Consider the following 23542-nt stretch of genomic DNA (forward strand, 5'->3'; position numbering starts at 1 on the left):
ATAAGTCTCTTTGGCTCCATTATATATAAGTAATGAACCCAAAAAATCAAGTGAAATGTAGTAGTTACATTTTCTCAACAAAACTAAAGAAAAACCAAGAATCTTACACCTCAAAATACAAGAGTATCTAGTGGAGGACCACCAAAGAACTGTACGAAGTTAGATTGCGGACGCTGGACAAAACACTGGTTGTCTTTCCTTGATAGAAAATTATTACACCAAAGAAGAGGTTAGATCCATTTATAGTACAAGACATATAAGGTATACGAAATCCAGGAATTTAGTATTAAACTACCCACGTCAATCTGGTCGATGTGCACATTAAGACATGCAAATTTTCAATATTCTAAGGATGAGATTTATTCAATAGTATTAATTAAATAGAGGAAGTGAGTGACAAATGATAGAATTAAAATGTTTTATTATCAATGATTATTTTTATAAAAAAAAAATATTCCACAAACAATAATAATTCAAACTATAAAATTGTGACTATAATTATTTTTTATAGTTAACAATTACTTATTAAGGATTAAAGGCAATTTTCGTCCCCTAACTTCAGGCCATTCTTGTTTTATTCTCTTAACTTACTAGGGTTTCATTTTGATCCCGTAAAACTGCAAAAATCTCAATTTTGGTACAAATTTGGTCGGAAAGTTGAGCCACTCGCCGGAAAAAGTCACATGCCAGGCATGTGACTTTTTAAATTGGGGTTTGCATTGTGATTGGCCATCCTAAAAGGCTTAAAGGCCATTTTCATCCCCTAACTTCAGGCCATTCTCGTTTTAGTTCCCTAACTTCAGGCCATGTCTTCACCACATCATTTTTTCAGCCAATCACAATACAAGTCCCCGCCGAGTAATTCAACTTTCCGATCAACTTTGTATTAAAATTGAGATTTTTTGAGTTTTACGGAATTAAAATGGAACCCTAGTAACTTAGGGGACTAAAATGAGAATAACCTGAAATTAGGGAACGAAAATTACCTTTAACCCTACTTATTAATTTACCTTCAAATATTCTTGTATACGCACATAGCCAATGCTATTTTCTAGCTAAGTTATCTTATAAATGCAATTGAATTTTTGTTTATAAATCCCATGCAATACGTTCTCTGATGGTGGGTTGTAGGCCAAGAACCAAGAGACCCAAACAAGTATTGGTTTTTATTGTGAACCTCAGAACTCAAAATAAAGTGTAGTGTTACTTGATAGGACCCCAACTTTCTTGTTTGGAGTCAGGTTATCAACTACAAGAGAACAATTGAGAAAAACCTTGAATTGCCTGAGTGGCATGTTTCCAATCACGATTCTTAGGGGTACCTTTACCTTCACAAGCAATGGAATCTTCCCTTCCTTTTGACGTTGTGCAAAATCCTCCTGAACTCCCGATCCAAGCTCACTTTCCCCTACCAAATCAATCATCATTAAAGTCGTGTTTTCGTGGCCCTGATAGAAATATGGGAGTTTTCCGGTGCAAAGATTGGTATCAGAATAGACAACATCAACAGAGCTGTCGTTGCCATATGTAAACCCGATGTGGCTATTTGGGTTGTCAGCTTTGACATTTACCAAAATCTCAGTTTTGAGGATGGAGTCAGGCTGTAGATCAAAGGATTTGACCTGAAGGTCCTCTATATTGTATGAAGGGACTTTTGGCTTGTACATGTTGTACAGAAAGAAAGTAAGGATGGCAAGACTGAAAATGAGTAGCAAGAGGCAGCAACAACAGCAACAAATGCACCTAAAGCAGTTTTTTCCTCCCGACTTCTTTCGGTAATTGGAGCTGTATCCAGGGACATCGTGATGGTAGATAGGAGCCCCGGTGCTGCCTGGATTCCGGCTTCCTGGGAGCATAACGTGTTGGGTTGTAGATGCAGTCATCGAAAAAGGTTTTGGTGGACATCAACCATAACAGATGCACCAGAGAGATGGATATCCACCACACAAAGAGGAGGAATAGAGGAAAGCCTCTGTTACTTTCCTTGCATATCAAGAGGGAGCGAGCCGGCGAGACTGAGAGAGAGGAGACGCAAAGAGAAAGGGAGGAAAAAGAGAGCTCACAATTGTGAGACTGCTCCGTTTATCAAGGACTTTGTTAGATATGTGCGGTATAGATATGCAAGAGGCAATTACCAAAGAAACTTGATACATAATATATTGTACAAAACTGGTCTTGATTATTGCAACATGCATTCAGCAGTTGAACATATAATCTTATAGGTTGTAATATATCAAAGTAGAACTGGTGCTATGCATGATCATATATATTTTCATTTTCAAAATTAAATTTTTTTTTGGTAAAAAAAATTAGATATGGAAAATTTTCAATTGTAATGAATAAAAATTACTACTTTGAATTTTTTAATCTATTTCTATTATTATTTGATAATGATGTTCTTCTACACATACAAAATGTTTCTACGTACCGAATATTTTATTTAATTATGTGAGAATTATTCACAAATTTTATTTCTTGGCCCAAAAGTTGTATCAATTTGTGCTGAAAAAAGGTCATTGGCCCAAAATATAGTCTTGTTCAGCCAATGACCTTTTTCTCACAAGTTGTGCTTTTCGTTTTGTTTCTATTATTGATTGGACTGGTGGAGTCCTAATCCTCTTTTGCAGGTACCTTGCTACTCAATTCATGTGCAAGACCTTGTTCCCAACTTACAATTTATTGGGGTTGAAATCTAGTAAGTATCATTGGAATCATCTGTGGAAATATTGTGCCGAGTGGTAATGACGAATCATAGAAATCGAGAATGTGGCTTACCCCTCGGAGATAATGAAGCACCTACCATAACTATTGTATCCTGGAAACAGGAAGGTATCGGTAGGTGTGCAGAAGGGCTCCAAAGGTCTCGCGGTCAACTATTCGCAAGATGGAGGATTGTCATTGAGAATCTACAAGAGAAACACACGTTAGAGCCAAGTCGGAGGGAATTCTAGCGATGATTCTCTGACAGTCAAGTCAGTAAGGAAACCCAAGAATATGTAGTGAATGTATGAGTTAGATAGGGTGTTCGAACCTGGTTATATAAGTGTGGATTTGTACAATGTGATATGATCTGTTGGATCGTATTTTAATTCGGTGGATAGCCATGGATTGTACCAAGGCAGCTGATAAGGACAGGAGGTGATCCAAGGGACCAACACTGTGCGGGTAGAGTAGTTCAGGCGGCTCTGATACTGCTTTTCTGACACTTTGTCCTTTGTCTTCAGAGGACTTAGGCGACCTTCGGATACTTTCCCATCATAGGTCCTCTAAGGTCCTATTTTCATATTATATATATACCTTCACTAATATTGTTTATCTTGATCTTTGTAGGTCTCTTTTTGAGTGATGAAGGTCTCAATAAAGAATGTAGGAGATAAACCCAAATCAGAAGTTCTCCCACTTACCAAATTTATCTATACTAAGGTCGGGTAAGTAGAATCACGAGACCTTTGAACTTTTTCCTTTTTGCAGTCGTGTCTCTTTGCATAATTCGTCGTCTTGAGTTTTGGTGATGAAATTCAAAAATTTTTGGGCAGCTTCGTCACCGACTGCATACCTGGGTCTACCAACTAGTCATTTATTAATAGGTGCTAAATAGTGACTTTTTTTGCAGGGTCGTGTCCAAAAGGAATCGTTGTGGGTTTTTTGGTTTTTGCACCCTTCCTTTCCTTTATGTGTTGATTCTTCCTTGTTAAGAAACCCTTCCTTTCCAACTCTCTTGCTCATGAGAATTCTAAGGTTTGCAACTCCCTAAGGCCAACACCTTTTTTCCTTTCTTCTCATCAGGATAGTATCCCTTCACCTCTTCTCCCTGAGTTTTTAGATCATCCACTTGCTATGTTGCAGTCTGGTTCTTCAAGTGATACGAAGATCACTAGTGCTCCTATAGGTTTGTTCAGTTTCGATTCGATTACGGATCCAATGTATGAATTTCCTGCCATAAACTATGAAATGGGGACTTGATCCATGATGAATCCAGGGGTTCTGACTATCTTTTTCTCTCCTTATCGTCTTCCTTGAGTGACGCAGACATTGATCTTTTGCGTCCTAAGTTTCATATACATGAGGGTTATGAGATTATTCAACCCATGCCTGGTGACTGCATACATATTCCCACTATCGAGTATAGGATTTTGTTTTTTGCCGATTTTGAGGTTGATCTTCGTCTACCTCTACATCCTTAAATTGAGGGGATTCTTGACCGTTTACATTTGTGTATAACCTAACTTACTCCGAGTTTCTTTTGGAACCATCTCTGCCTTTGTAAATTTGATGGCTTACTTAAGTATTGATCTTTCGGTTGATAATTTTGCGCCCTTCACCAATCGAACCTTAGTATAGGTGAGAAAGGTTTGTTCTATCTAAATAGAAGAAAGGGGCTGAAGTTAGTGAGCAATAACAAGCGATCGTATATAGAAAGGAAACAATTGTTTTTCTATGTTTGCCCTCCTCTTGATAAGCCCTGGGTTAGTCCGAACCTCCTCTTAATACCTTTGGGGCCTATCTCATGGGATGATACCTTCTTGTGGGAAAGGTTTCTTAGATATGAATATGATTATAAGGTTATTATGAACGAGCAAGTTTTTTCTATAGTTAGCCTGTCTCCAGCCTACTTTTGCTTGGATGCGTCATATCTTGGTATACTTCTTCCTCTGTTTTTTCGGTGTTGATTGAGTTTTTTCATTTTGCTTATTGACATTTATTGCGCTTGTCTTCAACGAACATTGTGATGGCTTCGCGTAGTTTTTCGGATGAGTGCTTACCATAGTCTGAAAGCATCTTCTTCTCAGGGATCTATTGTGGCCCCTATCTCGGCCAGGGTACCCTCTCCTTCTAGTGATCTAAGTGATTATGATGATGTTGTTGTTTTGTCTAACTCTTTTACTATGCCCCCAATGTCTTCTACTACTGTCGTGACTCGCATTAAAGTTATTGTTGAAGGTGGGATGGGAAGTTCTCCAACTGTCGGCATCTCTACTAGGCTCAAGATGATGTTGATAGGCGCTGATGACTCTGATGAGGTGGATGACGAAGGCAATGACCTTCCTCTCAGCTCCTTGGCCACACGAGAATCTCAATTTCTGAGCCAAGGACTACTACCCCTGCTAAGAAAGTTAGCAGGGCCTCGAAGGGTAATGTTAGCAAGAAAAAACCAAGATTTCTTCTCATCTGGAGCCCGAAGTAATTGTTGAACTAGAAGAGAGTTTTGTCTAAGTCCCCATGGAGAAGTACACACCTATGAAGAGGCAGCTGAAAATGATGGAAGATTTGCTCAAAGAGATGAGGGAGACCTGGTTGGCTACTAGGGAATCTCCTACGGAGTCTGCAAATCCTACTCCCATACTTCACCCCAACTGGAATGTTCATAAAAATTCTTCTGCCTTGGGCTTTGTTACGGGCAGTGTGACTTGTACCGTAGAATTCTCTTGCCCCTGGACCAGATGAAGCTTTCGTTGAACCCTCTACCTGAGATGGAACCTCATGGGGCCAAATTTCTCATGGGCGTAAAGATTTCTTCTTGCTCATTTACTAGCTCTATGTTATTCTCTTTCTGATACCTTGTAACCTTTAAGTTTGCCAGGCAAGTCAGATTTTACATGGTGTGACTCTCCAAGCTGCTAATTTCTGTGAGCAAGTTTCCAAAGTGGAAGAGAAAGCCAAAGTAGCAAAGGCTCGAGTGAGGGAGTTGAATGACAAAATGAAATGTTGCGTGCTTAGTATCAAAGCTATCGGCAGTTGGTTGCCAAAGATCAAGAGGTGCGTGATCAAGAGAGGAAGATATTTTTTTGAAGTGAAAGACTTGTTGCATAGGAACATGTAGCTCGAGGCTCAACATAAGGAGCTCCTAGCTTCTAGGGAGGCAGATTGCAACTTAAGCTTTCATATGACAACTCCTTGCCAGTCAGTTCAATCGGTTTGATAATTCTTGTCAACCAACCACTAATAGTGTATATACATTACACGTTTGTCGTCAATAAAATATGAAACCATCATATGGATACATTACATAGTGCAAGTCTCTATAAAACTCAAGATGTCTTATCTCGAGGTTCTCGATTTGAAACGTTTTCGACCAACCCCTAAAAGTTGGTTTCATGAGTTCCATCAAATGCACAAGCTAACTTTATTAGTTGTTAATGGTTTGTGGACTTTGTCCATGACGCGCATATATATAAAGCAATAAATGAATACGACAAAAATTGTGCCAAATGAATTTTATTCAATATTACACTCGAAAAAGAATTTGTAAAATAGATTACGGAAGAAGTAATCTAATTAGCTTTTTTGGTCACCTATTCTTAGAACAGCTACATATCAGAGGCTGGTGAAGAGAATGTTAGGCCAATAGGAGAGACACAACATGGAAGCATATGTAGACGATATGTTGCTCAAAAACCGGCGAGCTGAAGATCACATTGCTAACATAGCTGAAATTTTTGGGGTCTTGAGGAAGTTTTGCATGAAGGCCAATCCCTTAAGCACTTTCGGCATCTAAGATGGATGCTTCCTTAGCTCATGGCCACGTAATGAGTTATAAAGGTCAACCTCGACAAGATATGATCTATTCACAAAATGAAACCACCCACCACCATTAACAATTTCCAATAGTTGGCTGGCAGAATAGTTGCCTCCAGTCATTTCATCTCCAAACCCGTAGAGAGAAGTCTACCCTTCTCCAAGGTGTCGAGGAAGGTCCACCAATTCAAGTGGAGAAAAGAACGCCATCACTTTAAAGTTTTGAAAACCTACCTAGCGAGTTACCTTTCCTGCGAATGAAATTGATACTTATATTCTTTATAATTTAAAATATGTTAGTGATGACATATCAAACCTCTATGAAAAGAAAAATATATATTAATAGTTTATAACATTAATTATTTGAAAAAAACTCTATATATGTAATATATAAAAAATAATGATTGAAATGAAAATGAGATAAAAACATTTCAAGTGAGAATACTTGTTAAAGAATATGACTTTTTTTACTGCTTCAGAAATTAAAAATTCAAAATTAAAACCAAAAAGGTATTTAGATTTTTCCCTACTTCAATTTGTAGTGAATCACAAATTAGTTTGAATATGTTTTTATTACTATGAGAATATTTTAAAGTTCAAATAAGTAAATTTGACATACTTTGATAATATAGAAAATCATAACCAAATAATGATGGGATAAATTAGGAAAACTAATACTGTGGCCAAAATAGGCACAAGGTATAATGAAACCCACCCTTGCTATCGAAGTTTGTCCATATTGTTGTTGTACTCCCCCGGATCTTAAGCCTAAACCACCAGCCTCAGATTTTTCATACTTCACCATTATAGCATCTACACAAATCTAATTGTACTACTTAACTTAATAAATATGGTATTAATAATTCAAAACCCACATCTTAAGCAATCTGTACGGTCCTCTCTCTCTCCCCCTCTTTCTCAGCTCACCCAAACTTTACTCTTTTCTTGACCAAAAACTTCAAATGGTACCAGAATTCTGCCTTTTATTTCTAGCTTTGCCGCTTTGGTTGTAGTAAGGAATCTTCATCTCTCTTATTTCTTGTTGCTGTGTAAAAGCTTGTGGGGCTCTGCATGTAGTTCATATTTGAGAGGGGGGAAGGTTTTTGCTTGGTGCAAAATCCCAACTTTTTGAAAAAAGATTGAATCTTGGGAAAACCCATTTGGCGTTTTGTTATATAGTCTTTATCATATTGTTGTTTATGGTGATTGGATCTAAGAGAAGTGGTTGCTGGGAGGTAGGAGGCTTAGGTTTGAGTTGAGTACTTCCTTTAGTATTTACGTTTTCAGCTTATCTGACTGTTGGCATTCTTGTTTGTGTTTGGCTTTCGCCCCTTGATTTATGGTTGTTTAAGAAAAGTTTTTGTCACCCTTTACATCTGGGGATGCCCGAAGAAAGTTGTTTCTTTTGTCGGTGGAGATTCAGGGATCGAGTTGCTGTAGCTCAATTTTGATATCCTGAAAAGCATTTTACATTGGAGAAAACAGCTTTGAGTTTTCACAGGGTAAAGCTCTCTAATTTTTTTTCACCCTCGTTCTCTCTAGTGATTAGGAACAATTGAGAGGCTGGTTCTAAAATTAGGAGAAAGAAATGAGGAAAAATGTTAATTCTCATCCAGGAAGGGTGTTTAGTGACAGAAGATGGAAAATACCGTTCTTTGTGAGTTTGCTTGTGTCAATCACTCTATTTACTGCTACCATATTTGGATTGTACTTGTCACCGTATGGCCGAGATCAGTTGCAATTTGACATTATGTCATTTGCTGATTCTGAGGACTCAGATGGGTATTTCATAGAATCTGATTTAAGGGAGTCGTTTGAATCCACTGAGACCTCGCGGTTGGAGCCACCACGACTTGCTTATCTAATTTCAGGAACAAAAGGGGACAGCCAGAGGATGATGAGGACATTGCAAGCTGTTTATCATCCCAGAAATCAGTACATTCTTCACATGGATCTTGAGGCTCCGCCAAAGGAGAGGTTAAATTTGACAATTTCGGTGAAGAATGACCTGACATTTAATGAGGTGGAGAATGTCCATGTGATGGCTCAATCCAATTTGGTGACGTACAAAGGTCCGACAATGATTGCTTGTACACTCCAAGCTATAGCACTTCTACTGAAAGAGAGCTTGAACTGGGATTGGTTTATTAATCTGAGCGCTTCTGATTATCCTCTTGTGACTCAAGATGGTCAGTTCTCTGCTTCTGAAGTAACTTTCACCCATTATCACATTGTGCTATGGCATTCTTTATGGTCATACCTTTTCGAAGAGTAGTTACGTGCAAGATTTTTAATTTTGTTTACATTGTGACGACACCTTCTCTCCAGATGGTGAAATTATGTGGATGACAAACTATTAGGCATGACCTGTTGCTGAACTAGTTAAGTAGACCAGTATGATTGATATCCTTTATGTGTTTGATAGTGATTGACATTCTTTTATATTCAAAGATGGTATCAGCAAGAATCGGGGCTGAAAATAGGGAAGTGTGATGACAGTATTATAACGACCTTTTGGTCTTAAAATCCTTGTCAAGTTTGGATATTTGGACAAGTATCCTCTTGAACTTTTCACTTACTCCAGCTTCAAAGTCTTTTGAAATGTTATCTCAGTTCAGTCATTGTCTTGCGACAATATTAAAAGATAATAAGGTGATGAATCCAGAAAATTCATTCTGGGAGAATGGTGATGCGGCTAATTTTGGCTTCACGAGTCAGCATGGCAATATTATGGATGTAGTTTGGCTATTCACAGTACCTCTAACAAGAACCAAAAAAGGCTTTCAGGTTCTTATTGATACTCTGCTTCAAGGATGTGGGTAGAAGCTGAAATAACAGCTTGAATTGTGTAAATTCTTGGTTTTTGATTCGTCGGGATAAATGATTAGAGTGAACTGTGTAGTTTATACTTCACTGATACTTTACTTCAATGTTTTTCTAGAGCTCTATCATGTCTTCCTCAGTACTTTTCCTCAAAATAATTTGTATATTACAAGTTAAGTTTGCCAGTAGCTTGAAGCAACGATCTGCTATCATCATGTTCTAAATGACCAAAATCCTGTGAACCTACAATTTTGCTAGAGTTTCAAGTTTCTCAATATTTTGATCTCCTCGTATGTTTGCAGATAGACAAAAATACTACTTTGTAAAATGAGATACAGACTGTGCACGTTACTCGACATAATAGATATTCTCACACATAAGCTTATATTTCCTAGACATATGTTTTTCCCTGAAAATATTGCTTGAAGAACTTTAATTCCTGATGTTCTAGTTATATCTATATTTCTGGAATACTCCATCAGTATCCTACAATATGATGAAAATTTATTATCTTAAACTCCTTAAAGTTACCTTATCATAGAACCCTTTATGTTATCTTTGGTATAGTGCTAGTTCCAATAACTTTTATGATTTGCTACCTTTTGTGCGATGCTTGTTCACAATATATTCTGCTGCCAATGCTTTCTGAGTTCTTGTATTGAAATAAAGCTTCTTAGTTGATAACAAGACAGCAGTATGCTGTAGATGACATTCTGTATGCTTTTTCTTGCAATTATTGTATCGATGAATATGCTAGTTATACAAGAGAGAGGACTATTTCTAATATATTCTCCAAAGGTAGTTTGGTTTTGTGTGGGTTTCCAATAAGTTTTCAGTATATCATCTGAGAGATTGAAACAATGTCTTCTGATTTTGCAGATCTGCTTTATGTTCTATCAAATGTGTCCCGAAATCTGAACTTTATCGAGCATACACAGATATATGGGTGGAAACTGTAAGTACCTAGACATTCATGGAAAGGTGTGGTATGGTTGTTTTGATTCAACTCATGGATTTCATTTTTCCACTTTGGCTATGATCACACTTTTTCAGGAACCAGAGAGCAAAGCCCATCATAATTGATCCGGGTCTCTATTTGTCTAAAAAATCTGATATTGCTTGGACTACTCAACGCCGGTCTCTACCGACATCTTTTAAGTTGTTTACTGGTGAGTCTCTTATACCAATCTGGCGGGGTTGAGTTCTTGCACTAACTATTATTATGAATTTATAAATTCTCTTGCATTCATGAATCTTGGTATCATTTAGATTGCACATTAGATTGACTGGCAAAGATAAGAAACTCATGCGTACATTTAAATCCTTCATTAGAACTGAAAGGTGTTTTTACTGCATTCTGATTAATTTGCAAGTTTGCTAGCTTACCAATTTCTGGAACAACAGTACGAAATGATGCTTTGTGAATAAGGTTTGAGCTGGAATTTTGTTTCTTCGACAGGTTCCGCCTGGGTGATTCTAACCCGCTCATTTGTAGAATATTGCATATGGGGCTGGGATAACCTTCCCCGAACTATCCTCATGTATTACGCAAATTTCATCTCGTCTCCCGAAGGCTATTTCCACACGGTTATTTGCAACACTGAAGAGTTTCAGCACACCGCCATAAGTCATGATCTCCACTACATTGCTTGGGACACTCCACCAAAGCAGCACCCCAGATCATTAACTCTCAAGGACTTCAGCAAAATGATAAACAGCAGCGCCCCATTCGCTAGGAAGTTTCACAAGGATGATCCAGTTTTGGACAAGATCGATAAAGAGTTACTTGGCCGGACGAATCGTTTTGCTCGAGGAGCCTGGTGTATAGGTAGCTCTGACGGTGGTGCCGATCCTTGCTCTGTGCGTGGTGACGATTCGGTGTTTAGGCCTGGACCAGGTGCTGAGAGGTTGCAAGAGCTCATGAAGAAATTGTTATCTGAAGATTCTCGCAGTAAGCAGTGTTCCACGCAGGGATGAGAGATGCGCAGTGCATACAGATGAGAAGCTGTTTGCAATTTTTCCAAGCAAGTAGTGTTCTCTCACAAGGAAAGTTGGATGGTTGAAATGTACATTAATTGTTGATAGAATTTGTGCAATGTAGAATTTTGTTTTCTTTTCCTGAAAAATGGATTTTATTTATTTATTTTTTTTTTCTAGCTAACTATTTCCTTTACTTCTTAATGAAGAATAGATATATATATTGAAAAAACAAAAAAAGAAACATAGGGTTAATTACACGTAAATCTCTTAAAAAATATGAAATTATTCTTTCTCCCAAAAAAAAATTATAAGTTACAAAATCTTCAATTTACAATTTATACTTTTGTCATTAGGATTTTGAATGAATAAAAAACGTTGACGTTAATTAAAATAAGTGAATTTTTTATTTTGTCCCTCATCATCTTAATTCTTATCGAACCAAAATACTCCTAATAATATTTTGAAATTTGTAGAGATGCAATGTCATAATAATTAAAAGAGATAATGTTATAAAATGCTTATTATGAGTGTTTTCTTACCGTCATTTTTTTTAAAAGCTCAAAAATAAAGAAAATGAACCTTCATTGATCCGCCCAATAGGTCTGAACTTGGTGGCACATGAGCAATGTTGGTGATCCCTATATTTATACTAATTTGATAGGGCTCCAAACAAATTCAATACAACAGATCCTAACTCAACAAATAATAAGAATTCCACATTATATACATTTTCAACATCTTGAGATACACTATACAAAAAAATTTCTAAAAAATTCTCCCTAAATCTACAGCGTCTGGCCTGTCAGTAGTAGGTAACAAACTCCCTAAATTTCGAGTTTACTGGACAAGACTCGTTTAAATTTCAAAGTGGAGGTAGGACATCACTTGAAAAGTCCCATCTTTTCATTTGCCTTATTAGACATCTGGGTTTTAGCCCTGCTCAACTAGTTCAAGAAGAGGTGAACAACCAGAATTTACATGTGTTCGTAATATATATATAATTATTTGACCCCTCCAACAATGAAAATTTTACCAAATGTTTTTTACTCCTAAAATAAATAAATTTGGCTTGTGCTTGAAGTTTATACTATTACACTATCAGTATATTCGAACAATATAATTAGGATTTATACAAAAATATTTTTTTTTCTCCATTTTTCAAAAAAAAAAAAAAGAAAGATAATTCATATCATGACATTAATCGTTATAAAAAATTTCAATTGACACCACTACAAGAAATATGGTGAAGTGAAGAACTTGCATAATTCGTCGTTACTACAAGAAGTTTAGTCAAAATATTTTTTTCCTATAGGACTACCGAGCATTTGCTTTAGGTGTAGAATTTCTTCAAGTTCTCGAAGTTCCAAAACTGAGAAAACTTTGAGAAAACTTATCTTCCCCAGTTATCTGTAAGCTATAGGACCCTGAAAGGTCATTTCCAGTTCAGATTTAATTTTTCGACGTGCTTAGAAACCTCTATCTTTTTCAATACGAGATCCTCCACTTAGGTCCAGAAAACTCTCGATAATTCCTCCGCCAAGCTATTTTTGCTGAATTAACTCCGAGAATCCTCATATGAAAGCCATGGAAGCTTGGTCGGTATGATTAACTATTCCGATAATACAGGATTAATTCTCAAACTTGAGGAATCATGATAGTCGTATGCGTATGAAAACTGTATCTTGAATCTTAAAAAGGTTACCTTGTCTTTTGATATGGCCCTTATAAGCATTGTTTAGTGCAGTCGGAGCATGTATTATGGAGGGTAGTTTTCAAAAAATAATTAGTTCATTGTCAGTATATGACAACGATATCTCCTATACGCTTTGAGATTGTTTAGATTTTTTAAGTCTATAGCCGTAGAGATTGTTAAATAGAAAAGAATTTCTTATATTGATCAATCAAGTAAATTCATATCGAGTATGAAGCATAGTTATTGAAATTAATTTATTATTAGGAAATGAGGGCTATAAAACTACAACTTAAACTCCTTTCCTAACTGAAGTTAAATGAACTTAAATGGATAATTAAAATTGTTAAAAAATTTAAAGTTACGTTATACATAACCAACGTAATTCAAAGGATGCAAAAGCGACTTAGCAGAGCGCTTTATAATTTTGTTTTTCAAATTCTAATTTTAAAAAAATAGTTTTAAAATGTTTGGAACGTTAATTTCTACTTTTGAAATGATCAACGTGCTTCCAGCTATTTTTATTTTTTTATAAATAAATTCAACTTTATTTTTTTACTAATTTGCTTTTATCATAATAATCTTAATTCAACTTTATCTTTTTTAAAATTGATATTGGAGTTTATAAATAATTTAATACCAATTAAATTTGCACTTCACATATATAAATATTTAAAATTTTTATCTTTTATTTGCTATATCATTCAATTATATTATTTTGTTTACACATTATTATTTGATTAACTAATAAAATAACTTTTATTTTACAATAACACAAATTTAAATATTGTGTATGAATCAACACTTATATCAGTTAGTGGAAGTATTATTAAATGGAATTAGTATCTTTAAAAAAATAAATGTAAACATATATTAATCAATATAAAATTTATTACATTTTATGGAAGAATATTTTTTATTGACAAATAACAAGTAAAATAATAAATAAAAAATAAATATTTTTTTAATAAATATGAATAAAATAATTTTTAATTAATTAATTTATTTTAAAATATTTTCCGTTCAAACCCTAATCAATTTAATTATTATGTATTTATTATATATACTACCCATTTTTTATTCTGCTCGACTGACGAACCTTTTGTATAAAAATCACTTGTCTTACCAAAGTTTTGGCTTCTGACCCTTTATCTCCTTTCCCTTTATGTTCTTTTTACTTTGTTTCTGGTCTTTCTCGCTTCCTTTTGTTTATCTCGCCGCCATCTCCGCTGCCGTCTCCAGAGCCCCTGAGCAGCAAATACATACACAGCAAAGAACAAGCAAACGCAGCAAAATATCCACCCGAGAAGATCACTCCATCTGATAGAATCGTTCGGTCCAACCCTCAGTTCACGGCCAACCACGTTTCTGTTTGCAAATCCAAAATCGACGCCGACGCAATTCAATCTATGGGCTGCGAATCCCCCTAACCATGACCCTACGGCCTAAACAGCTAATTCGCATGGCCTGGCATAAGCTGCATACAGTATCAAATATATGCAGTGCCTTCCAACACAGGAATATGGCCATCCTCGGGTTTTAGCCCTTTCAAGTTTCAGAAAAATCCATGTTGCTGTGTTGTGTGGGTCGTGCTTTGGAATCTTTACACTTTTTAATGTTTTGCTGATCAAGTCTGACAATTTATGGATGTATTCCTAGTGCAGGGGTTTGTTAAACACAGCCCCATTAGAGTGTCTTGGGTTTGGCCATTCAGTGTACTGAGTAATTCAATTGGCAGTCGGCTTTCCTTATCGACCCAAGTTTTTGTTGAAGAAACCGCTGACGAAGTCTTGAATCAAATCCTTGCTGCTGGGCAGGACCATTCTGTTTCCAGAGAAGAAGTTTGTCTCAGTTATATTCGAAACCTCTGCGCTGCTGGAAATCTTCTAGCTGCTGCTAAGATACCGAAAAATCTACGCGGTAAGCACATCTTCCTAGGCCCTCGTGCATATGATTGCCTTCTGGAAGCTGCAGATAGGAAGAATGATATTGATATCCTCTCTCAAGTTTTCAAGGATCTTCTGGTTTCTTGTGCCTCTGTAAGATTTACTTCGTATCTTATTGTTGCTAGAGCTTTGGGAAAGCGTAATGATCCTGCTATGTTGTTGAATTTTATCAGAGATGTTTGTGAAATGGATTTTCCAAGAATTGATGTAGTTCTGAACAGGGTTATTTTTGCCCTTGCTAAATGTGGACATGTTGACAATGCCTTGTTTGTATTTGATCATATGAAGAGTTTAAAATGTAAACCGGACCTGTTTACCTATAACACTGTTTTGGCGATTTTGGGTCGTCTTGGGCGAGTAGATGACATGTTGCGTGAATTCACTTTTATGAAAACGGTTGATCTTGTTCCGGATATTGTCACTTATAATACGGTGTTAAACAGCTTGAGGAAGATGGGTAGATTAGATTTGTTCATGGTGCATTTCAAGGAGATGAGTGATAGAGGAGTTCAACCTGATGCTTTGACTTTCAAAGCTTTGATTGAGAGCTTAGGCAGATCAGGGAACATAGAAGAAGCCCTGAAAGTTTTTGATGAGATGAAATATAAGCAGATCCGTCCTTCCATTCATATCTATCGTGCACTAATTTTCAGTTTGAAGAGGATGGGAAAGATGGAGTTGGCTTTGAGATTTTCGACAGAGATGAACAAACTCTTTCAAGACTCTGTTCTTCCAAGGGATTTCCAATATGAGAACAGATAATTAGCTATCATAACTAGTGAATTTTCAGTCTTATCATATGGTTATCGAAGAGATAAACCTGCTAGTTCGGCCTGCTACTGGAGGCTGTTGATATAGCATAGCAAGAACTTGAACTCATCACCCCTTCAATAGAAGGGAAAATGGAAAATAAGAAGGAAAAAAGAGCTTGGATGTCTCCGCTCAAATTTCTTAGGTACAGATCATTGTAAAATCATCTTGTCCTCTGCCTCTAGGATTTATTCTGAGTTCAAAGATTCTGCTTCATAGGTCATTAGACACTTGAAACGAAAATGTTAATGTGAATCTATGATAGAAAGTGAAGAGCAGGAGACTTTCATATTATTTTAATTTGCTCTCCCTGCTAGTTTTTTCAGGGAGCTTCTATTACTATTCTTTTCATGTTATCTTAATATCCAACAACGAGACAATCTTGAAGAGCAGAGTACTGTGCTTGTTTGCTGTCAAATACTTTCTATCTTATCTCATCCGACTCTATTGATTATGTGTTTGGCGTGGAGAAACTTTTTTCATCTAAAAATAACATCTCAGACACAATGGTGATTGGGACACAGTGAAGTAGCACCAAGCAGTGTCACAAGGTTAAGCAAATAAGCAGCACCCAGTTGAAGCAGTTGAATCAGATTTAGGCTACTGGGAAATATCATCCATCAGAAAATTTTCTACTAAAACCGCTTGGCTGCATAAAATACAAGAGATATGCAGCCTTTCTAAGTAGTATCTGGCCTGATTCTGTCGCTCAAACAATATTTGTTCAGGCTTAGACTGTTAAACCAGTAGATCCAATTGATGATGTCCTCAAGTGGAAAGGATTCTGCATTGCTTCACGCTGCCAATGTTGTACACAAGAGGAAACAGTAGCTCACCCTTTCATTTCAAGTGAACGAATGTGGATGATTGGTCCTTGTTTGGCATCAAATTCAGAGCTCAAATCCCATAAATGAATTCCATTGTGGCTCTGCACATCAGAACCATAACGCCCATGTTAATCCTGTGGTTCATATGGTGGGCCAGAAAGGCAGCAAAACAGAAGGTGATAAAGTTTCGGTCTAGTGCAATAATTGCTCGGATTATCGGTTATTCATACTTTGTTGCATAAGGCTAAGCTGTTGACATTTCAGCTCTGGAAGAGTGGTCTATCGTCAACAAGTTCACTGATTAACCTAGAGCTGCTGTAAATAGTTTCATGCTTTGTCAGGTGACGTCAATGAAACCACCTCTTGAGTGGATCAAGGTCAGTACTGATGGTGCAGCTGGAGGGAACCGGACATGGCTGGAGCAAACGTAGTGTGGCTTGAGTTGAGACTATGAAGGTAAGGTTTGCTTTGCCTTTAATGAGTATGTGAGAACAAAATATATGTGAGCAGACGACCTGGTAGCAGTATTGAAAGGTATTTTGTGTCATAGTAATAACTTTCACATGTGTGGATTGAATTGGATGCACTCTCAATTATCCAACTTATATCAAAGAGGTGGTAGTATGTGCATTGGGCACTACAGCACAACTTATGAAATTGAGGAGGCTTATGGTGGACATGCAACTGAAAATAACACACATACACTGCGAGGGAGATCAAGTGGCAGATTTCTTCACCAACTGGGCCAGTGACGAGATTCATAGAGATTTTTAACTTTGAAAGATGTTGCAGTAGGACTTATTAGAACCGAAAGAATAGGATTATCTTGTTTCAGTTTCAATAATATAAGGTTTCATTTCGTTGAAATGAGAGGAAAAGGGAAGTAAAAGGGGAGAGGGGGAAAATAATTGTTTTTTTTTTTTTTTTTTTTCTAGTTGTTTGGTATAATTGGAAAGTGAGTAAATTTCATATATTTCCACTTGACTGGTATGAGTAAAAAAATTGAGAAGAAAAAGGCTATTTTTTGTAATTTTATTGAATAACCATTTTCTTTATTTTGTATTAGAAAATAAATAAATTAATATCATATTAAGATAAGTAAATAAAATATTTAAAGACCTTATTAATAAAAAAATATTTATCAGACGAGCACAAGAATAATTTTTATAAAAAAAATTCATTGTTGTCTTCAATATAGTAGCTTTCATCAATTTTGTTATCTTGTTTTTGGCAATTATGTATAGTATTATCATCGGAAGGATAGAAAAAATTGAAAGAAATTATATATGTATATATATATATATATATATATGGCAATAGAGTAGATAAAAATAAGGGTAAATTACAACGACCTCCCCTGAAGTTTTGTATACTAACGAATACCCCCTCGTTTGAAATATTATCAATATTTATATAATTTTAACAGTTGTCTATTAATTAATTCAATCCATTAGGTTTTCATTCATCTTTTGTGGCTAGCTAACTAAAATATCTTTGTGAATTAAAAATTATAATTTTATTTATTGTTTAATTTTTTAATTTTTTTATAGTATAAGTGGGTAGGCTTTTTTTATAATTTTTAAACTTTTTATTGATCCCGTTCAATTTTTTTTATGAGTTTTTAAATTTATAATTCTACAATAACGAGGGAGTATTCGTAATTATGACAAATATCAGAGAAGGTCGTTGTAGTTTACCCTAAAAATAATTATATATTTTTTCCATTAGGCGGAAATAAAATTTTACTTTGAAGATGCTTTATATACATCGAGTTTTACTTTCCTTTCAACTATGCCCCCTGACCAAACACCAAACTATCTTATAGGTTCTCATTTGCTTTCACTTTTTCTCACGCTTTTAGGGAGAAACGCAACTTTAGATGCTGACCATGGGATGGAAAAGATAATGGGAGCTGTCCGATCAAAGGTTTGATTCAAATTGGGGCTAAATTAAACTCTCAGACAGATGACGACGTCGTCTCAGGAGGATTAGGGCCGAATTGGGGAAGAAATTAGGGATTTCAACTCTGCTGCTAAATCCCTAGAAGGACCGACAAGTAGACACGTGGAAGCGAACGAAGGTGCGTAGCTGGCACAGTTATGGAGTTGTTGTTTTGTGCTTTTGAAGCTTAAAAGGAGGATGAACAGATCAGAGCAAGAATTTTTTAGAAATTAATTGTAGCTTTTCACTTTTTACTTTTTTGTCGATTTTGACTGTAACTCCATGTAAGAGGGAAGAGAGACGTTTTTTGGGGATTATTGTGAAATGAACTAAGTTTCTGCCTTTCTCCCAACATGTGTGTTCTTCTCTTTTCTCCCATCCCCTTCTGTTTTTATGTCTTTTCCAGAATTTATTCTTGAATGTTACAAATGGTATCAGAGCCAGCCCAACCTTAGACCTGTGGTAACAATGTCTGACGGAACTAGACCAAAAGAATTGAAGAATCTCGAAAGAAAACAGAGGTGATACTAATGGATGAGAAAGCTAGAAGGAAAGCAAGTGAAAAACAGATGCATGCTCTCCTTGATTATATAAATAAAACCCAAGATGAGTTACAGGCTGTTGTAATGAATATGGAGCATACGATGGTCACTGTGCAGCAATAGCTCCAAAGTGTAGTTGAACAGATACAACAATATAATAGGAACAAGTCTATACTTGCTAAAGAGCTCACTGCATACATGGAAAAACGATCATCATAAGAATCACTGCACAAAAACCAGCTGGGAATGAGAGCTCTAACCAGGACAACTCAACAGGCTACAACTCTATCCAATGGATGGAATTCCCCTTCTTTAATGGTGACGAGTCAAGGATCTGGGTGAGGAGATGCACAAGGTATTTCCAAATGATTCCCATTCCTAAAGATCAGAAGGTTTCCCTTGCTGCAATATACATGCAGGAGAGAGAGCTAAGTTACGGTATCAAGGAAGTGTTGAAAAGAGGGGGGTACCTTCCTGGACAGAGCTTACACTGGCTATCTTGGAAAAGTTTGAGGATTTGGATTATGAGAGGGTGATGTCTGAGTTCAATATGTTGCGGTAAGAAACCACTGTGAATGCATATTTGAGAAGTTTGAAGAATTGGAATCCCACATGCTTATATTCAACAAAAATCTGAATGGGGACTTCTTTATGATGAAGTTTATCAGTGGGTTAAAGGATGAGATAAAGGGGTATGTAGCCACTATGAAGCCCACCACACTAAACCAAGCTACTGTTCTTGCTAGGAAGCAATAAACCATGGTGAATGCTATCCTCAGAAAGACCAATCAGCAGCAAAAGAACAACCCCGACAAGACCTCTTATAAACCTCCAAACAAAAACCAAGCTTACAAGCCAGCATTCAAACCTTCCTTCAAAACTAGAGAGGAGAATCCTCAAACCAGAAGGTTCTTAACTGAAGCAGAAGTGAAGGCCAAAGAAGGAAAAGTATCTTTATCATAAGTGTGATGAGCCCTATACACCTGGACATAGGTGCAGATTGAGATATGTTTGCATGCTAATGAGTGAAGAGGAGGCTAAAACTTATGAGGAAGATATAGGGAAATTATAGGATTCGGCTAAGCATCAGGAAGAGGAAGATACCACTGTCTCTTTCCATCTATGTGTGGGAACATCAGTAGCAACACACTGAGGGTCAATGGTACAGTTAATGGCAAGGAAATACATATTATCATTAACAGTGGAAATAATCACTGTTTGATTGATGAAAAAGTGATTTAGATATTAAGTTATAAGGTGGAATCTGCTACTCCTATGTTGGTGAGAGTGGCTAATGGGGGAAAGATGTTGAGCAAGTTTATCTGCCCTACATTCTGTTGGGAGATACAGGGACACCAATTCTTACATCCCGTGAGTGTTCTGAAACTGGGAGGTTATGATTGTGTCTTGGGGTGTGACTAGCTTAGTGTCAACAATAGTGGAGTTGGATTTCTACCAATTACAAGTAACTATCAATCAGGCAGGGAAGAAGATTGTCTTGAAGGCTCTAAATGAAAAAGGGGACTTGAAAATACTTTCAGTCCACTCCCTGAGTGAAGTGTTTAAGGATCTCAGAAAATTTGTGTTGGTGTTCTTTGATGACATACTGATATATAGATATTGGAATTGTTGAGAAAACACCAGTTATATGCGAAGCAAATCAAGTGTTCTTTTTCTCAATCACAAGCTCACTACCTTGGTCACGTGATTTCTGTGAATGCAGTAGACATAGATCCATAAAAGGTATGCATGAAGAACTGGCCAACACCTACCACTGTTAAGGCTCTAAGAGGCTTCTTGGGACTTATTGGCTACTATAGAAAGTTCATAAAAGGATATGGAGTTATCAGCAGACCATTAACTGCCTTACTGAAAAAGGATGCCTTCTTATGGAACTCTGTGGCTGAACAAGCATTTAATCAGCTGAAGGAGGTGATGACCAGTGCATCTGTCTTGGCTTTACCCGATTTATCCTAGCCTTTTGTAGTAGAAACTAATGAATGTGGAAAGGGCAGTATTGATGCAAGGTAGTAGGCCTATTGCTTATTTGAGTAAAGCATTGGCTGCAAAACACTTGGGGTTGTCTACATATGGGAAGGAGCTTTTTGGCTTTGGTTTTGGCAGTCACTAAATGAAACACTACTTAAGGGAACCATTTTATCATAAGAATAGATCAGAAAAGCCTGAAACATACTTTTGACCAGAGAGTTGATTCTATTTTGCAGCAGAAATTGGTAACAAAACTTTTGAGGCTTACCTACAAGAAAGGGAATGAGAATAGGGTTTGCTGATGCTCGCCAGGTTAGAACATAACAACAAAGAGGGTCAGTATTATGCCGTTTCCACTCAGATACCACTTTGGATGCAGGTTCTACAAAGCAGCTATTAAGGAGACACTTTATTTCAAGCAACCATACAGTCTAAAGTGCTGGATTATCAGTCTCACCTTAGTTATACTTATGGTCCTGGGATTTTGATGAAGGGGCACAGAATCTTTGTTGGTAGCCATGGAGAAACAAGAGGCAAAATCTAAAACTTTGCATGATTCAGCCTTAGGGGGATATTCAGGTATCAATAGTACATATCAGAGGCTTAAGATATTGTTCTATTGGCCTACCTTGAAGGATGAAGTGCACACTTGGGTGAAGGAATGTGAAGTATGTGAGGTCTAGGCATGACAATAGTGCCTATCCAGGGTTGCTACAACCACTCCCTATTCCTGAGCAAGCATGGTCATGCATATGCATGGATTTTATTGAGGGATTACCTAAATTTGAAGGGAAGGATTCAATAGTGTCGGTGGTTGACAATTTCACTAAGTACATTTCATCCTCTCAAGCATCCTTACACTGCTACCACTACAACTAAGGTTTTCTTTGATAATGTCCACAAGCTACATGGCCTCCCTGTTAGTATAATGATTGACAGAGACAAGATCTTTACCAGCAAGTTTTGGAAGGAGTTATTTGATCTCGCTGGGGTTTCTTTGGATACGTCTTCTGCCTACCATCCACAAAGTGATAGGCAGACAGAAAGGATCAACCAATGTCTGGAGAATTAGTTAAGATGTATGTGTCACCAACAACCAAAAAAGTGGATGCACTGGCTCACCCTTGCAGAATTCTGGTTTAATACCAATTTTCACACAGGTCTTAAAGCCACTCCCTTTCAGGCTCTCTATGGTTATCCTCCTAACCATCTAACTATAGGGCCTTACCTGCAGAACCACCACACTGATGTTGAGGAGTTGATTCAGGAAAGGATCAAAATCACTCAATTATTAAAGTAGAACTTGCAGCTAGCCCAGAACAGAATGAAACTATACGCAGACAAGAAAATGACAGAGAGGGAGTTTGAGGTAGGAGATGAAGTATTTCTTATGCTCGAACCTTACAGACAAACAAGCTTAGCACTCATAAAACAACTCAAATTATCTGTCAAATACTTTGGACGCTATAAGGTGCTGGAAAGAATTGGCAATGCTGCCTATTAACTTGATCTACCCACCTAAGTCCAAAATTCACACTATTTTCCATGTGTCACTGCTGAAGAAAAAGATTGGAACTAAGTATTTCCCTTCACTGAATTTGCTCGAGCTTAAAGATGATGTCTTCAAGATTTATCCAGCTACTATCCTAGCCACGAGACTGTTCCATATAATAATGTGGGAGTTCCTCAAGTTCTTATCGAATGGTCACATTCTTCACCAGAACAGGCCACCTGGGAAGATTATGGAGTAATTGAGGCAAGGTTCTCAGGGTTCAATCCTTGGGGACAAGGAAAAAGAAAAGGGGGAAGGAATGTCACGCTTTTGGAGAGAAACTCGGCTTTAGATGCTAATGGGAGTTGTTCAAACGTACTGTAAAGGGAATAGCATTCCTTATTTACTTGACATGTTGCTTTACTTGTGTATTTTCAAGATCAACATAATCAACAGGTAGGGATCAAGCAACTCCACTTGTGCACGTGTGGTGTTCGCACAAAAAAAAAAAAAAAAGACAAAAACTTTATTTTATTATTACATATATTATGTATATCGTATTTTTACTTTCTTATTGATTTTTTTTTTCACAATACGTGGAGGCAAAATAAAAATACATGCAATTTAAAGTTTAAATTGCAAGTACGAAATATGCTTATTTAATAGAAAAATTAACTTTAATTTTATTAATATAAATAATATTATAAATCAAATTAAAGAAATAATATATAAATCAACAATTCGAAATAAAAAAAACAGCAATTACGAAAAGAAAAACGACATTATTATAAGAACGTGATGGTGTCAACCAAAGCAATATTTTCTTTCTCCTTAGTTTCCCTTCAACATGAATTTGGATCTAATCCGGATCGAATCCGGACCCGTCCTATTTGTAGTGGGTTTGAAGCCACAATTGCTTCCTGAATTTTGATGTTATCGACCCAAAGTCGACCTAAACTCAGTTCTTTTAATATGTTTTACATATT

The 23542-nt window shown here is 36.6% G+C and overlaps 3 protein-coding genes across 3 annotated transcripts; 2 read left to right on the forward strand and 1 right to left on the reverse strand.

Moving 5' to 3' along the window:
- Window positions 1–1000: 1000 nt before the first annotated feature.
- On the reverse strand, window positions 1001–2089 carry LOC105178548 (NDR1/HIN1-like protein 6). The gene has a single exon (XM_011102042.3). It carries the CDS (start codon window positions 1881–1883, stop codon window positions 1179–1181), a length of 705 nt encoding a protein of 234 aa, XP_011100344.1. The 5' UTR covers window positions 1884–2089; the 3' UTR covers window positions 1001–1178.
- A 5193-nt stretch (window positions 2090–7282) lies between these two features.
- On the forward strand, window positions 7283–11482 carry LOC105178547 (beta-glucuronosyltransferase GlcAT14A). Its single transcript, XM_011102041.3, has 4 exons — window positions 7283–8705; window positions 10219–10294; window positions 10393–10508; window positions 10799–11482. Exons 1-4 carry the CDS (start codon window positions 8105–8107, stop codon window positions 11314–11316), a joined length of 1311 nt encoding a protein of 436 aa, XP_011100343.1. The 5' UTR covers window positions 7283–8104; the 3' UTR covers window positions 11317–11482.
- Window positions 11483–14109: 2627 nt separating this feature from the next.
- Window positions 14110–18885, forward strand: LOC105178622 (Tetratricopeptide repeat (TPR)-like superfamily protein). Its single transcript, XM_020699427.2, has 2 exons — window positions 14110–17048; window positions 18454–18885. Exon 1 carries the CDS (start codon window positions 14653–14655, stop codon window positions 15715–15717), a length of 1065 nt encoding a protein of 354 aa, XP_020555086.1. The 5' UTR covers window positions 14110–14652; the 3' UTR covers window positions 15718–17048; window positions 18454–18885.
- The last annotated feature ends 4657 nt before the right edge of the window (window positions 18886–23542 follow it).

This window comes from Sesamum indicum, linkage group LG12 (genome assembly GCF_026168435.1).
Source record: "Sesamum indicum cultivar Baizhima isolate 11 linkage group LG12, ASM2616843v1, whole genome shotgun sequence".
NCBI classification, from domain to species: domain Eukaryota; kingdom Viridiplantae; phylum Streptophyta; class Magnoliopsida; order Lamiales; family Pedaliaceae; genus Sesamum; species Sesamum indicum.

Excerpts from the sequence above, each read along its gene's own strand:
- LOC105178547 (XM_011102041.3), top strand. The coding sequence starts at position 8,105 with ATGAGGAAAAATGTTAATTCTCATCCAGGAAGGGTGTTTAGTGACAGA. Across the intron at positions 8,706-10,218 it reads TCCTCTTGTGACTCAAGATG|ATCTGCTTTATGTTCTATCA; the intron begins GTCAGTTCTCTG and ends CTGATTTTGCAG. Across the intron at positions 10,295-10,392 it reads CAGATATATGGGTGGAAACT|GAACCAGAGAGCAAAGCCCA; the intron begins GTAAGTACCTAG and ends ACACTTTTTCAG.
- LOC105178548 (XM_011102042.3), bottom strand. The coding sequence starts at position 1,883 with ATGACTGCATCTACAACCCAACACGTTATGCTCCCAGGAAGCCGGAAT.
- LOC105178622 (XM_020699427.2), top strand. The coding sequence starts at position 14,653 with ATGGATGTATTCCTAGTGCAGGGGTTTGTTAAACACAGCCCCATTAGA.